We start from the raw sequence: 17,561 nt of genomic DNA on the forward strand, positions 1-17,561 counted from the left end.
GTAGCCCTCTTCAAAGAATATAATAAAACATAACAAAGAGAAACATTTGCCGTCTTTACAGGTATTTTTCATCGGTTGGCCAAACCCATTCATTACCCCATTAACTGAACAACTTCTGTTGCCATTATGCTACTATTTTACCGTCGGTTTTTATTTTGAATTTTTTTCTCTCGGTTTTTTTAATGACTGTTTTTGCATTTATAAGCTTTGCTGGAGTAATTGTTACATTCTAAAAGCCTAGGTACTGGGAGATAGAAAATCAGAGGAGAAAGCGAAACCCAGAACTGGGGATTCTGTGAATCAGTAAGTGCTATCAAGGACGCAAAATAAACGAATGTTCACTTGAAAATCGGAAACATTCTTCGCTTGCAAAAAAGCAGACGTAAAACATTGACATTGAAACTAGGATGTTTTTCTTTTAACAGGTAGTTTATTTTGGATTCCGGTTTATCTTGACACCGTTTTATATCGTTATTTAGGTTAGCACTACTAACACATAGAAAAGGGGAAAGAACCTTTTGATGGAATGGTATTTTTGCTTATTTTTATAAAACCGAAACTAATTTGCATATAGAAACCTAGAATTTTGATTTAAAAGTTACCCAGGAAGGTCAAGAGAATAAAAATGTTATTTACTATGACGACCTGGAGATTTTACTGAAGTGGCGTGATTTGCTAGGGGGGATTTGTGTAGTTGTGTAGCTAATCGGTAGAGCACTGATCACTGCTCCACACTGCTTCTTCGTAAACTTGTTGAACGTAACCATGCATTGTCTTGAAATAGTAGATATACATGATGGAATGATGTCTGAATGGTTCAGACCCCAACAGCAAAATATAAAACCCGTCTCCTGAAGGTTCGAGGGGTAAAAGATTTTAACAGTATGACAAATACCTACTTTAACACATAACGTCCTAATATGATATGCACGTACAATACCCTAAAAACAATTTTAACGCCTGTACACACAGTGATTAAATTGCCCTTGAGGTAATATTTAACTTCGTGTACCTGAACCGATAAAGACGTCTTGCTGAATCGCCTCACTCAACGACACCAGAGGGGTTCAATCGAAACTGCAGCTATTTCCCCTAAAAAGTTTTGAAAACAATAGGTTTTTTATTAGTTTATTTTTTAAAAAGTGCAAAAGGTAGAAAACACATTTACAACTATATACATTTACACGTTTTACAATTTAATCCAAACTTCCAACAGATTTACAATAAGGTAACCCCCACATCTCCAAATAAACGGGTTATAAACGTTTCTATAACAAATCTGCAATCTCCCTTTTCTTGAACGCAACATCCAATGGTCTCCCGATAAATTAGACCAATAAATAATTTGCAAACTGGCCTAAACAAGAGAATCGACGGGAAAGCACCATAATACTGTACTGGCACTACAGACATCTTGAGAAAATTTAAATAAAAACAAATTAAGCATTGCTGTAATTGCAGTAGTAAACGGCGGTACTGGCATCAGAAAGAACGGAAGAAATAAGATTATCTGGGGCAGGCATATTTGTGTCGTGTCCATTAAAAGAGAGGCCTACGATGTCGGGACGCACGGCAGAGTTCAAATATTGTTCAAACTCATTGCGATCCACATCTCCAAGCAGCTCGGACTGATGCATTTGTTCCACATTGTCCGCATGGTGTACGTCAGGTGGAGGCGAGAGCTGCCCACTTTGTTGTCCTTGGATGTGTTTTGAGCCAGTAGGACCACACAACTGACTATAGTACATGGCCAGAGAGTTATGGCATCCCATTAAACCCGGCAAAGAGTTATTTGGTGCAATCTGTTCTGACAGGTGTCTCCTGAGCATGGGGTTAGCGTGGTGCTCCTGCGGTGGGTAATCGGTGGCCTGGGGGTGATACGCGTAGGCGGGCATCATGTGGCAGTCTTCTTGGGAGTGGGAGTGAGGAGAGAAAAAAACAGAGTCGTTTTCTACAACATCCAGGGGCGAAGTGTCGGGTGTTGGTAAATTGTAAGATTCGTAATGTGCCCCCATACTTTGGGATTCCCGATAGTGGTTCATCTGAGGAAGCTGGCTCTGGACGGGATAGCTGTGCTCGTGGTAGTTGAGGCTGTCCACACAGACTCTGCCCTCGTTCCCCAGAGCCGAGCCCTGATGGTCGGACACGCCGTGCACTAAGAAGCCGGTCTCCAGCCTCTTGATCCTCTTCACCTGCTTCCTCCGTCTGGGCCGGTACTTGTAGTTCGGATGATCCTGCATGTGTTGTACTCGAAGGCGCTCTGCCTCTTCCACAAACGGGCGCTTTTCTGCCATAGGCAGGGCTTTCCAGGATTTGCCTGAGACAAAATAAAGTAAACGGTGGTTATTCGCGTGAAAATGAGGCTCAAAAAGTCTTTAACAAGTCTGTCACTGTTTTCTGCGCTAAGTCTTTACCTCCGCCAAAATACGTCTCAAAGTAGTTCTCGGAAAATCTCTCTACACACGAAGGTGATGGTGAAAAGCAATTCGCACCCCTTTCACAGACACTACCACCGCCCCCGTGTCTTCTGTTTGAAATTTCCGGGTTAAGCATGCCTCAAAGCTTTTATAAAAAAAAGGCAGTTTGTTACATTTACGTCGTGACGCGAAAGCTCCGTTTGATGTGGTGCTTTTTTAACCGCTAGAGCAACATGCAACTGCGTCGTCTTAAGGTAATCAACACCTTTTACCGTTGATAAAAGTCTGATTAAAAAAAAAACGGTAAATTACTTACCCAGCATTTTGCTCAGCTCTGCATTGTGCAGGTCGGGGTTCTGCTGTGCAAGTCGCTTGCGCTCATCTTTTGCCCAAACCATGAAAGCATTCATGGGCCGTCTTATCCGTGGTTCAGCTTTTCCTCTGTTATGGTTTCCAGAAGTTGAGGAACAGGCTTCACTTTTGATTTTCCCCTCGCCTAGAGGACTCAAGGGGTCTGTCCACTGGCAGTGTCCGATACCAGGCATCATAATTGACATCGTACACCTTGCCTGGGTCTGATCGTCACTAGCGTACCCAGCATCCGGACTGCTCATTTCTGTTCAGCTTACAATTGTTCTGTTATTTTTTTTTTGCTTTCCGTTCTTCGGGATGAAGATTTTTTTAAAAAAAGAGGTTAAAAACGAAGAAAAGCGTCGGAGCCTTAGCCACTTCGCTAAAAAAATAATTATTTAAAAAAACATACAATGTGGAGTGGAATCTCTACTGGTAAAAAAAAAATGAAAGTGCAAGAGTCTGTATAGTACTCTTCTCCATTCATTTCAGTTCTGTCTCTGAGACATTGGACAGCGCAACGACCTTTAAACATGTCAGTAGCCAATCACTGGAGACCGGGGTAGGTCTGACTCTACTAAGGTGTGAGAAAATGTAGAAACTCCGCCTGTTACCATTTTCGGGCCGTATACCCCCTGCGGAGCGTTAATGCGCTCAGACTTGACGAGAAAGCTGAAAAATGAATTGGACAGTCCACGAGCTTTCGTATTGTGCCATAGTGATCCTAAAAGAAAAACTGTTTGGATATAAAAAAAAAATGCATTTTGTGTGGCCTGACTCGGTCTTTTGTAATTCACGCGTGAGTTACATATTTTGTTTGCCTTGCGCATTTTGCACCTTTACCTTTTCCCTTTCATTTCGGAAGAGTGGAGGGCTGCGAGATGTCAGTTATTCATTTTCAAACGTCAAATATTTCAACGGCCTGTTCAAACGAAAAAAGATCTAACACACAATATCAAGAAAGTGTCTGTTATGTTTATTAATTGTCCAGTGAACAAGAAAAGACGTTATCAAGTGGCTTGCTTGGCGTTTTGCTTAATATCATCTGCACGCCGGAACTGGAGTGAATATAATATTAAACTAACTACACGACTTAAATTTGCAACTAACATCATAACACACAAACGCACGTACCTGGTGATGAGTAGACCCGGTGTTACACGAGCGAATTTCATTCGGATGAAAGATGAATAAAAAAGTAAATGGAGCATAAGCGGGTAGTTTTTATGTTCAGCCTCAAGTGAAACGGAACTTCGTTACGGTTTTCTAATATTTATTTTTAAAATGAAAACGTATACCATTAATCACAATAATTGTAACAACAGTACATGACGGCATTCTTTTATATTTATATTTTCCGGTTTCCGTTTTTCGATCTGTTCCCTTTATCCAAAGTTTAAAATTCAGGTTTAATTTATGTAGATTCGTGGGACGTAAGTAGTGATCCCATCATCTAATGATTAAAGATTTCCAGTGCCTTATGCATTACTTAATACACAAAATAAACATTATAAGGACAACACAAAAATCCCATCGGGTCTCCCTTAATATGTTTATTGTAAATGTAAACTTTTAAATTTAACCTTCTCGATCTGTTTAGATTGCTTGTGTGTCCGTGTTTTGAGAGCATGCCTTTTATTGCTTGTCCGGTTTGGAAATACAAGTTTCCTTTGTCCTTCCGCGTTGAACTTGGCTTTCAAAACAGGTTCATAGTCCCTAGAACAGAAAGTATCGCACTTCTGTAAACAATACACATACATTTTGTGGATATTATGAATTTTAATTCTATAGCGGCTTCAAACGTTTAAGCAAAGATTGCGATGTCTAGAATCCATAAACCTATTATTAAGCAGTCAATAAACTAGAATGCTTAACAAAATAACGTTTTGCTTAGACTGACTTACCAGGAGCCTGAAAATGCAAACTACAAACGAATGTGTAGGGTTTTTATGTACAAGAATAAGGGAAGAAATATATCTCTCTCACTATGTGTAACATAAACAGAATTATACAATCCCTTATTTCGATGTAATATGTAAATCTTTAGGACCAGGCGTATGCTGAGGATGTAAGAGCTAAATCCATTTGAAGTTATTCTTTAAATTTAATTTACAGATTTTAACAAATGGCGTTAGGCCACAACTTGATTATCAGTCACATCTGGGCCATAACTTAATAAGGAATCAACTTTGGTCGATGTCTACAACGACTTAAAGTGGTAAGGGTGTGGTCTATTCGAGATGAGCAATCCCTTTGTTTCGCCGACAAGCGGCTCTGATGGGACATCCAATTAATTTATCATTACAGAAATCCCCCCCAAAATGGCCGCACTGTCGCACACCTGTTGTTTTTCAAACAAGACTGGAAAACACACACCTCCTCTGCCAACTTTTAGCTCATTCTGTAGTTTATGACAAGACAACAAATCGAAAGTTTTTATACGGGTGGGATATTTTTCGGCAGCTGTGATTCGGTGGTTATGAATACTAAATCAGTTATTTGGAATATAATTGGAAGCTTTCATTTCAAAGCCAGTTCATGAATAGGGTCTTCATTTGATTCATTCATTACTTCATTTGATGTCGAATAGCAACGCGAGGTCTGTTTGTAGTGGAACCAGCGTCGAGTTTCCTTGAGCGATCCAACTGAAGAAGGCGCAGTCCGGCTAATAATATAGGAACGGATATGCGCTTTGAACGTGTGTCTGTGACATGAGCCGAATACTGCCTTCCTCTTTTATAGAATAACATCACAATAGGAGCAAAACATATATGATTACACATGATTATGCCGCTAAATCATAGTATTTTACACGTTAGGAAACGTTTGTTATTTGTAATAAAATGTATACGTTGCTTTACAAAGACTACAACTTTACCGTATTTATGGTTCAATGGTTTACTCAGCTAGTCAGCTAGCTTGATCACAAGCGAATTTATTCAGGTGTTAAAGGACAACTTTGAAAGATTTCAAATATAAGGCTGGTGTTAGAGGTATGTTTTGTATATAAATATAATTGTCCTATAAATGTTTAGCATTAATTATTTGAAAGGCCCACACAGTTGCCTTCTTGTAGCATGCCAACATAATCATGTATTCTTCTTTTGATTTTATATGAAGAGAAATCAGACATCAATACTTGTTTTTTTTTAATAAAATTTAAGATACTTCAGTCAAATAAATCAATGTTTTTTTTAATAATTCTAGAAACATGAAGCTTATGTTTCTTCCATATTTAGGACTAGAAGCAGAATTAATCCTTACAATACAAATCATGGTTTACAAAAGAAAAAAGTGAACATTTCTTGGTCTGGTTCTACAATTTTTCCTTTAGAACATCAATTTGAGTGTTTTTTGTTTATTTACAAGGTTATCACACACCAGACCTAAGACATTGGGACACAGTTCTGATGATTTTAGGCAGGAACAGATTTAAAAATATGCACCTACTCATTTCCATTCTCCTAGATGCAAATTCATAAAATGGCATCTTTCAATTCTTATGGAAGCACGGTATTCTACGAACATCATTTCAGGCAATGAAAAGAAAATATGTAAAATTCAGATTAATTCACCACCCAGTATACAATGGTTTCCACATTTATGTGGATGTCTCCAAATCTTACCCAAATCCAGCTAAACAAAGAAAAAGTATAAACAAAGCATTGCTCACGCAAACATTTATTGACTGTAATCACTCAGCCAGAGAAAACCTAAATAGCTAAAATCAGAAAAAAAGAACAAAGGGTTTGAACTGATATACTGCACCCCATCCCATCCCCCATATTTGAACAATCCGATGTTATAGGATAAGCTTGTCAAGAAACTCAGAAATCATTCTAAATAATTATTTCTTTGCATTTTGTAAATTTAGACATGCCTGTAACTGTCACCACAGGTCAAGAGAAAGATCATGATCATCAAATCACTGCAGAGCTGTTCCTGGTGGAAAAAAATTACAACTCAACCTCTTTATAGTATTGTTATGTGTTAGCTTTGCTGACATGCTGCAAAATTTAGAAGCAAGTCCACCTGTTGCACATGTAATTATTCAATATACATGTATAACCATGGGTTTTAATATAGCATTGTACCTCAAAAACTCATAGTTTTGAAACCCCAGTGCCATCACTGAAAACTCTCCCAGTGTTCCAATCAGACCAACTATACACAACTGATAAGCCCGGGTGTCCTTTTCCCTGCTACCACTTTTTAAAGAGAGCAAACAGTTGAAACAATGGGCAGCACAGGGGAATGAGAGTCTTGAGATCAAAGTTTCTCACAGGATAGTCAATGATCTAAGGTAACAGTAGGTTAAAATGTCACAGGCTACCTGCTTCAGAAAGTTTGCTTCCATCCCCTCCAATGCTTTTGTCTTCAAATTGTATGACTGGGGAAATAGCACATGGCCTTATCAATGAGCTATATGTTAAAAGAGGTCTCTCACTGTGTTTGTAACCACAGAAAAACAGTACTGCCATGTTTCATTTGAAGTATAATTGCCAAACATGTGTAATAAAATTCTGTGACATTATCATACCACTTGCTGCAGTGGCCAGCATTGCCTAAGTAAAAAATATTGACAGTCTCAAATCACAGATGTCTGTGTGACTTTCAGACTGCCATAGTTTCTTGGATGCCAGAAACTTGCATTAGTGGAACAACAAAGTCAGCAATTCAAAAGCTCGAACTGCTGCTATTGAAAATGAAGAGATACATTGTGCTTAATTTTTATTTATTTTGCACTGCATTTCTATGGTTTTTCTTTGCTTTTGATGTTCTTTTTTTAACTCCATCCTATCTACTTGACTGGGCTATGTATAAAAGCACTACTCCAACAACATACAGCTAGCTGGATATAGATTTGAAAACAGGTTTTGCATGAATAGTAAATAAGCAGAAGTAGTTGCCTTACTGCACAGGTAAATGGAGAACAGATATGGAATGTACAGTGCAAATACATCCCCAGACCAGAATGTACATTTTGTGTGTGAGTCCAAAAATGCAGAACAAACTGTTCTAGAAAACGAAAGATAATAGGGGACAACCAAATAGTATTATCCTAAGTTGCTAGTCATCTTTATGTTTTGGACGAACTTTAAGAAGCTTTTTATACATATTTCAAAGTAGCTGTGATATGTTTTTATTCACTTAATTAATTTGAGAGGAATTTTTCACTATGTGTGGCCCACATTAAAAAACTAGTATACAAACTGTAGAATATAGTAAATGGACTTTTCGGTTTAAAATATTTCATTCTCTTCTTTACATTGAAAGTAACATGTATTAACTGAGTGGGGCTCTGGTTTATTTGTATTTTCAGAGCATAGACTATTTCATATGAAAGTAGGATCATTTGCACTGTAGACGTGTACGAAAAATAAAGATTTTAAAATGTTATGTTTCATTTTTAGAGATGTTTTGATTCAACATAACCTTGTGTGTACCAGACTTATCCATTCATTGATTTTTTAAGATCTTTGTCCAATACAGGGTCACAGGTGAGGCAAATCCTATCCCAGCAACAGGCTGAAATGATACACCCATCAATGGATGGGGTGCCAGTCCATCGCATATACCAAAATGATTGTGTTTTAAAATAGAAATAATCGAATTAAGTGGTTTACATAACCTGTAGATTGTGCTAGTTTCAGGAAGCGTGTATGCTGGTTTCACTTCTCATTTTGTGGGAATTTTCAGATTTATGTGCTGTCTCCAGTACCAGAAATTAGAAGAATGCAAATTATTTAATTACATTTAATTTGCAATAGTTCAGTCACCGTTTTAAACTACTGTTCAATATCTGTTTGACGTTTTCCAGAAAGCCTTTTTTTCTGTCAGGAAGATAGCTTTTGAACTTTATTAACATGTAAAACACGTGCACAAAAACTAGATTTCTACGGGCTCTCAGGGAAAAATCGTAAACCATGTACCTCAACGTTGTTTTACTCATGAGAATGGAGTTGCATTGACTCACTAAAGTTTCAGTATCTAAGTCCCAGCAGACATTTTGTCTATTTTTTGTTTTGTAATATTAGGAGACAAAATTTACAAAAGTGCCATCCACTTTGTGAGGAAAGTTATTTTATAAGAAAGTTTGTGAATATGTGTTTTAGTGAATACTTTACTACTGAAGCAAATCTTTAAAATCTACGGTATAGTCCCTTAAGGCACTTAGAATGTATCTGTTAAAATTAGAAAAAGTATGACAACTTTGTTTATAAAACAATTGTAGACTTAGGAGATGCAAAATTACTTTTTACTTTCATCTTCCAGAGAATTAAACATTGCAATTTAAGTCAATCTAGGAGACATGCTGTATTTTTAATTTCCTTTTGATGGTTTGGTTTTGTATTTCAGATTGAACTTTTCAGTGGAAGACAAAACAGCAATGCTGTTGATGTCTTTGCAGTCAAATAATCAACAGAATTGTCGACAAACAAAAATGGTCGTTTAAACATCTCTAGATGCTGTATTTGCTAGTATATTTACGATGTTATATAGTCAATCTAAAAGATGCTGAATGAGATTTGGTTTTTGTTAATGAGTAATAAACGTTAAAAGAACACTTCGTCTGTTAACCAGGCGATTTCATGATGAAACGCCCCGATAACGGCGAAGATAAGCTTTAAACGGCTTCTGATTTAATCACTGAAGGTAAGATTGTGATGCCTTAAAATTAAGTCTCAGAAACATATTCATCAAAATTGCTGCAATGAGAATATGTATTTTCAGTAAGGTACTAAAACCTTACACCCACTGTCATAAAAAGTCAAATTTGTAGTCCAAGTAAAACTTAGATAAAATCTTATTAGTAGCAGCAGTTCGTGACCTATCCTGACAATTATATATAAAAAGGTTATATATATATGAAAGTTTGAAATTTTCAATTTTTGAATGTCCGTCCTCTTGTCCTTCCTATCAACTCAATTAAACTCAGAAATTCTTATCAATTCAATGTGTTTGTGCAATTCAAACACAGACAGTTGTAAGTCAGGCTGATTTGGGTTCAAATGCAATAAAAAAAAGTGATTGTGCGACAAACCATTCAGGCCGATGGCGACACTAAAAAAGGCAGCAGTGTTTTCTCATTGGAAAAGGGGAATGTTCTGATCGGCATCAGGGCAGGATCTCTGCAATAATGCTGTCATCATCTATTTTACTGCTGATGACTTTAAATAGTTTCCCCCGATCGTGCCTGTACATATATATTCACAGAGGGGAAAAAAGTGCGTTTTTTAAAGGAGAAGTCATAAAGTCTGGAGTTGCGGCCAGATTTCCTCTGCAAGGTGAGGTGCAGTGTACACTCATTGGAGCGAGACACGCCTCTCGGACTAGGGGACCCGCGGCTGGGTGGGAGCCAGAGGACCAGACGCCAGGCGCTGGGCTCTCAGCACTGGGAGAGGTCACTAAGCCTGCTTATACAATGGCATTATCTCAGGCCAGCCACAGCTACTGCTATGCCGAGCGCTTCCTGTCCTTGGCGTTGAAGCACAAACTGTCCGCCTTCCAAGTGAGTTCTGACACACTTGCGAGCAGCAGGTCGCCAGACTAGCTATATAAAAGTCTGTGCTGCCGCTTTCTTGGGAATTGCACAATGAAATCCCCGACTCCTTTGTGTTGAGTTTTGGAGCTGCTGTGTTAGTTTTAATTAGTCATAGGGAAGCCGTATATGTGTTAGCACTTCATTTGAATCCCAGTGCACCCTGTATCTTTGAATGCCTGAACTTGGTCAAAAGCATAGAAGGGCAAAGGTTTATCGTTAATAGTTTTAAATTAGCAGACTATAGACTTTGCACTTTTTGTGATCCGTAGCTCCCGTCACTTCAGATTGTGAATAATATTGTTTTTGTACTGAGGCATTGAAAACTAAACAAATTATTGATGTAACTGCGTTTTTAATCACTCTCGGTATAATAACGTTTTTCCGATTGTTTTTTCACGTGAAAAAGAATGTAATTGTAGAATTGAATATTTTTACAGATTTATTTGATTTGTTTAGTTTATAATAAGATGTGAAGCCGATAAGCTATGATCACTGCTCATTGTAAACGGAGGGTATCGATAACGGTGTCAAGAGCTATATTTAACAGCGAACGATTAACAAAATTAAATAACACAAGCAAACGCATCTTTCCCAACTTCCTGTCATAACATATCTGCAGCAAAGCACTGAATTCATTTGATGTTATTTCCTATTAATTTCGAGCGCTTTATCTTTCAGTTTTTCCGTTTAAAACCAATAAAGGAAGCAATACAGAATTCTTAAATTATTATGTTAAAATAGCCACTACAAAATCTGAATAATTCAGTGGTCAGAAAGTAGCTCCATGGGTTAGATTTTGCACGGAATTACTGTAAGAACACATGATTTTGTAATAACATACAAAAGTTAATACACTGATTTTCTGTTCTGTTAATCTTTTGTTAATATTATCCTTAGTTATAGTTCAGCTAGGGACATTTGAAGTGTACAAACTCCACATATCATATATTTGGTTGACAATTCCATGCAAAGTGACTTGGCAATTTCATCCCTTTATATAGGAGCAATTTGGGTGCTAAGAAAACATTTGAACACACAACCTCCCATATTTACTAATTCCATTAAATTTTGAAAATATTTTATTGAGAAAAAATATACTGACCATAATAGTCATATGAATAAATGCCATAATCTCTGTAAGCTGTGTGAAAAAAGTGCATTGAAAAGGCTCAATGCTTGGAGAGACTTGGAGATGTCTCAGGTCACAAATGAACAAGGCTCAGGAGCTGAAATGTACTTTTTTTCCACTTTTCAACCTGGAATTAATCTCTACTTATTCCTTTTCAGCCCACATACTGATGCAAAAGGCAATGCAAATGCAAAATTGACTAGGAAAACTGATTTCAATTGCAAGTGGAATGATGTAGGCAATGACACTAGGGAAGCTATGAAAATGTTGTACAAAAACAATTAAATGATTTTGTTTCATTTTAATTAGCGGTTTCCACCATTGTGGAGTTTATCTATACTAGGTTTTATGTTCATGTCAGCACTTAAAAGTGATTTTTGACTGTCATGTTATGGTATTCATTGTGTTATAGCCTCTTTTTATATTTCAGCTAAGTGTTTAACTGCAAAAAACCCAATCAAAAAAGAATACATGAACTGAAAAGCAGTATTAAGTTTCAGTGGGGCTCTGTTCCCATCAGGTTGCATTGTGGGATACAGCATGAGACAAGTTTAACCTCAATATTAAATGCAGAAAACCTCAGCTTTGACTGGAAACAAGAGTCTACATGCTCTTTTGTAGCATGATCTGAAAACTTCTAAATTAACTGCTGGTGTGGTCTCGAGTTAATAAGCATGTTAAACCTTATCTTCTATTAATTTCATTTTATTTTAATGCTAGTAAGGGAATGTTCACATTTTCTTTGAGAACAGTACTGTATGTCTCGTGTTAGATTTGTTCAGTGTTTCTCCTCTGCAGCTAGAATCTTTGATGTTTTTATAGGTCTTCTCAGTAATAATAATAATAATAATAATAATAATAATAATAATAATAATAATAATAATAATAATATAGCACTTTTCTGGATACTCCAGTCAAAGTGCTTTACAGGTAAAGGGGACTCCCCTCCACGACCACCAATGTGTAGCCCCACCTGGATGATGAGACGGCGCCCATAGTGTGCCAGTACACTCAACACACATCAGCTATTTGTCACAATTGATACGATATGATTTGATATAGCTGCTGGCATATGACCCCTTTAAGTCATGACCCAGTGACACATTTAATTTCTGATAAAGTTTTACAGTTTTTAAACATGTCAAAAATGGTAAGAATTTAAATACATATATCAGCTGACAGCATATTGTACGTTATTCAAAACAAAAAAAGACATAACTTCAGAATGGTGGGAAATGGGCCGTTTTAATTATACATTATATATATACATACAGTATAATACAGTATATATTTCTAGCTTATTGTTTTTACGTTTCTTTTGCCTTTTCATACCATCCAACAAGCTGTGACATCTCAGACATATGCCAAAAGGGAAAAGCATACAAAGTGCAAATCAATCTAAACATATTCATAAAATAATAATTATAGACAGAGTTCCACAATTTCACCATCTGTGTGTGGCTTTTAAATCATGGGTTAGATCACTTTTTTTTTCAGAAGCCATCAAGACGTAAAAAGCTGGTTTCGATCAAGAGTGGCTGGTACATTGTGATGGTGAAAAGAGACGTCAGTTTTCAGGGAAGGAGCTGAAAGGATCTGTGACTGTGTTTTCCAGGAACCCACCAAGGGAAGCTGAAGGAAACCTGGATACTCTCCTGCGAAATGCCTCATGTCCCATAACCTGCTCTGGGAAAGCTCATCCTGTAGCAAGCCTACAGTTTGTCATTGAAGAAGGTGCTTAAGGAGGTGTTCGTCTGAGGAAAAAATGTTTTTACAACATTACTTTTTATTTGCGCCAGGGTTTCATTTGAGCAAATATTTACTTGGTTTCTTTAATCTTGAGGAAACCACACATTTCAATGTGATTGCTAGTATTTAATTTAAGGGTGATTTGGAGAAGCAAATAGCATCATAACCTCTTCTTCTTACACTGAGAGCTGCAGGTATCCTTGCATGTGTGAATGCCAGGAGGTGAAATAAGTGAAAATGAAGCAAAAGGCTTTTTCAATGGAAGTTTGTAACTGAAGTTCAATAGGGATGAGAACAACCATGACATTCTGCTCCCCGCTGTTCTGAATCATAATCATTCCTGACATGATTTCTTAAAGTTATATTTTCATTATTTCATGCGCAAATCTTTCTCTTTCCACATTTTGGCTCACGCATCCCTTCCTACACCCCATCTCAATCTTTGCAGCCCCCCGTATTAACCCCTCACTCGGTATGGTGAGGGGACAACCTCCTTGTCCTTGTGCAGGGGGCTGGACTTCAGTCAAGCAAGGCTAAATCTCACTATACTTAACTACTCAATAAACACAAACCCCGCCAAATGCATATAATTCTTGGGTGTCATCATTCCTTGTGAGAGCCGTTTTACACTAGATTAAAAAAAAAGCATTTAAAATATCTTGGTAAGCCAGTAATGCTTTTCTCTGGCATTATTTGATTAATGCCCCACATTAATTTTTTTTTACTTATTAATCACATGTCAAATTTTCATTAAAGAAGAAATAGTTCTCCGATTTTCCAGATTACCTACAGACAGATACTATTTAGTAAATATTTCATAAGCTATTCTGATTTTGTTGTAATTTAAACAAGAACTTTTTAATTTTTTCGATATACTTACAATTTTACTTGAGCAATTTAGATTTCACAAACACTTTCTTTGAATGCATTCTGTCCATTGAGCAACAGTTAATACATGAATGCGTTAATTTTGCTTTTGTTTTCTTTAGCCACAGTTGTTGTAGTTGTTATGAATTACTTTAGAAAACTGAAGGTACCGTTTGTTTTTACTCGGATACTGTAGCTTTACTTGAGGTTTCAGTAACTGCACTTTTGACACAAGAGGTCTATAAAAAGCTCTGTTGTAAAAATGATTAGTCAGACCTTCTATTGTTCATGTGTTCCTAAAATTCTGGTACTGTGATAAAAAAAATTTAGTCAAATTCAGCTCTGGGTCAAAGGGTGTCCAGTTTCTTTTTCAGACATCATCATTGAAGTTAAAAATGTTGTATTAATTACTCATGGAGATGACTCGCTTTCAAATGCTGTGCAGAAGCCCCGGGAAAAGACCTGAAACAGTGTAGAAGTCTTCCTTCTCTGTGACTTAAATGTCACAAGACACTAAAAACGACCATGATTTATCTATGAAGTATTTGTTAGATTTATTACTTGTTCTGTCAACAGGGTTCACTGAAAGGTAGCCAATGGGTGTCTCTCCAATAACTTAATCTTTCTGTATAAAAGAGCCTTATTTAATAATAAAGTAAAGCATAAGCATCACTTTACAGGAAAAAAGGGAAGCTCACAGCTTCCTTATTAAACTGACCTCAGGGGTCAGGTAGTGGGCAAAATCTTTTATTTTAATCTTTTACACTTTTAACACCTTGACCTTAATACGGTGTCTGAAACATCAATTGCTTTGTTTTCAGAGGACTTGATTGCACAACATGTTTATCATTTTTATGACTTTATCCATGAAGACAGATGGATATTTTGCTTCCTATCACCCTGCAATTGTTTTCAGACTTATCGTGTTATTGGGATCACGTGAGGCCTTGTGCCTGAAACTTGTATTGTTTTGGAAGATGTATTAAGCTTTCACCAACTGATAACATAAAAGGAATCCCAGATGGACCCCTTCAAGATGGAAGATAAATTTAAGCACAAATGATTCAATGGGAAGAAAAAAATACTTGAACTAAGTACAGAATAAAATTACAAAAAAATGTAAATTATGGGAGATAGTGACAGGTGTCAATAAAACAAATAGTTTCCTTGTAGAAAATAAAACTTATGGTCATTTCAACAGGCATGTTGAAATACTATCTGCTATGGCACATTTCCAGCACTTCTGAAAAAGCAGATCTTGGAGAAAAAGGGGATTATTTGCAGAATATATTATATTCATCATGAATTACACCAAAATGAAAGGTATCAAAACTCTTACTACTTCATTCTGTTCTGTTATATGAAGAAATGTATAGTATGGTGATTGTAATTAAAAAAAAACAGTATAGGTGTACGAAAATGTGTGAGATTTGTATAAACATTTTAGACCTATTTTAAATTGGAACTGATTTTCAGGTCATACAAAATACATTTTACATCGGCTTTAAAAACATTAAATGTTCATTTCCTAGCCAACACGTTCTCTAATTTCTGACATTTAAATACTGGTATTTTTGAATATTTTGTGAATATGAAAGTGACTATTTTTATAAAAACTTGGAATGACCAGTCTCAATGCTTTAAAGAAGTGAAATATGTTAAATGTTTGCAAAAACTGCAAAGAAAAATCAAAAACTAAAATGCATGATTTGCAGAGGTATTCACCCACTTTGCTATGCCAAACCTAAATCAAATGCACAAATTATTAAGACAGCTCACACAATTAGCTAAATGGCCTCATTTCATCCAATATTCCTGTTTCTGTATTACAAGCAAAGATTTATGTAAAGTGAATTACAAGCAAAGATTCAACAATGAAAACTGCAGGGCGGCATGGTTGTGCAGTGGTTAGCATTTCTGCCTCACAGCACTGGAGCCCTGGGTTCAGTTCTGGACCTGGGGTACTATCTATGTGGAGTTTGTATGTTCTCCCCACCTTCTTCATGTGGGTTTGCTCTGGGTGATCCAGTTTCCTCCCACAGTCCAAAGATGTCCTAGAAGCCTAAGTGGCTCCTGGGAAAATTAGCCGTTGTTAGTGTGTACACATTTAGCACAGCCTATGCATTTAGCATTCGTTAAGAATTATGTACAAATCAGACACTGCCTGGATATGGCTGTCCTTCTAAACTGAGCGGCCAGGCAAGAAGGCAGCTGGTTATGAATGCCATCCTGAGGATTTTGAAAAAGCAACAGTGTTCAATGTCTGAGATAAGAGAAAATGTTGATGAGACAACAATATCCTGGTAATTGCACAAGCCTGTATGTACTGAAAAAAACCAACCCCACTCCTGCATGGAGATCACAGTAGAGCATTTAGGTGATACTGAAAACATGTGGCAAAAGCCTGTATTGTCTGACAAGACACAATTCTATAATTTTAGTCTAAAAGCAAGGTGTTACCTGTGGAGTAAACCTAATACAGTGCATCACCAGTCAATACTATCCCTGCTGTCAAGAATCGTGTTGGTAGTAACATTTACAGGGCTATGGTTCATCAACAGAACTCTGCAGTTTTTGCTAAAGTTTAATTTCACCAACAGAAGTGAAGAGTTTGAGCGTTCACTGTGTAAAAATGTGTACGGGCCAGCTGTAAATCAATAAATTGAAAGGGGGTCCATGATAGGGGTGAAAATGTTTCCAAGACGCTGTATCTCTTTTAAACCGACCTATCTCTTTTTTAAAAAAACTGAGGAGTGTGCAAAGGGAAGTTTAGGAGGTGAGATGTACGTACAGGAGCGGAAGTAGGCAAGATTAAGATCTGAACTTCCTCAGAAATTTTTGTTAAAAACTTGATAAGGCCACTGCCTTTATATAAAGTTCAATAGTGAGATTTGTCCTTTGCAAACAGGAGTTCCCGAAGTTATTTGTTGCTCTGTCCCAGGATTTTCATTTTGATTTGCTGTAGGCAACAGGTCCCAAAGTCTGAAATGTAAACTAAAATCTGAACTGAAATTGACTATGACAAAAAGCACAGTGCACTGCTTTCCTGGAATGTGTCTGAATATTTGGCCAGATTTAATAGCTAAGCGTGTCTAGGCTAGCAGATTTTTTTTGGTTTTTCACAGAAAAAAGCTTTCTGTGATGAATTCTGAGGATGACAATATAATAGTACTTTTGATTAACACTATTGTTAACTATGTTATAAGATTAGTAAATATGTATTTTAACTTCCCGATAGGGACCTTTTTAGAATGAGCCGGTGTGAGCAAAGTGAAGCCCTCTGTAGCGATTAAACAAGGTTTTATAGTTGCAATCCTGATGAAAGACAGCAAGTGTGTTATTCATTGTTTACAGCAGACCAATTGATAACCACCGGCCATAGTAGTCAGGACAGGAGTGTGTAGTGACTACAGAACTCCACTTGAAGTGATTGATGGCAGCCTGATTGCAAAGCAGTAGATTGATCAAGTACTGAGACTCCACTTGCTGCCTGTCCTGCAGG

General features: G+C 37.0%; 1 protein-coding gene across 1 annotated transcript; it reads right to left on the reverse strand.

Annotated features, from left to right (window-relative positions):
- Window positions 1–1,100: 1,100 nt before the first annotated feature.
- On the reverse strand, window positions 1,101–3,270 carry sox17 (SRY-box transcription factor 17). Its single transcript, XM_088919344.1, has 2 exons — window positions 2,734–3,270; window positions 1,101–2,317 (listed from the first exon to the last, which is right to left on the reverse strand). The coding sequence occupies exons 1-2, from the start codon at window positions 3,029–3,031 to the stop codon at window positions 1,440–1,442; spliced, it is 1,176 nt and encodes a 391-aa protein (XP_088775470.1). The 5' UTR covers window positions 3,032–3,270; the 3' UTR covers window positions 1,101–1,439.
- Window positions 3,271–17,561: the final 14,291 nt, after the last annotated feature.

Source organism: Atractosteus spatula, chromosome 6 (assembly GCF_055471065.1).
Source record: "Atractosteus spatula isolate fAtrSpa1 chromosome 6, fAtrSpa1.hap1, whole genome shotgun sequence".
NCBI classification, from domain to species: Eukaryota; Metazoa; Chordata; class Actinopteri; order Semionotiformes; family Lepisosteidae; genus Atractosteus; species Atractosteus spatula.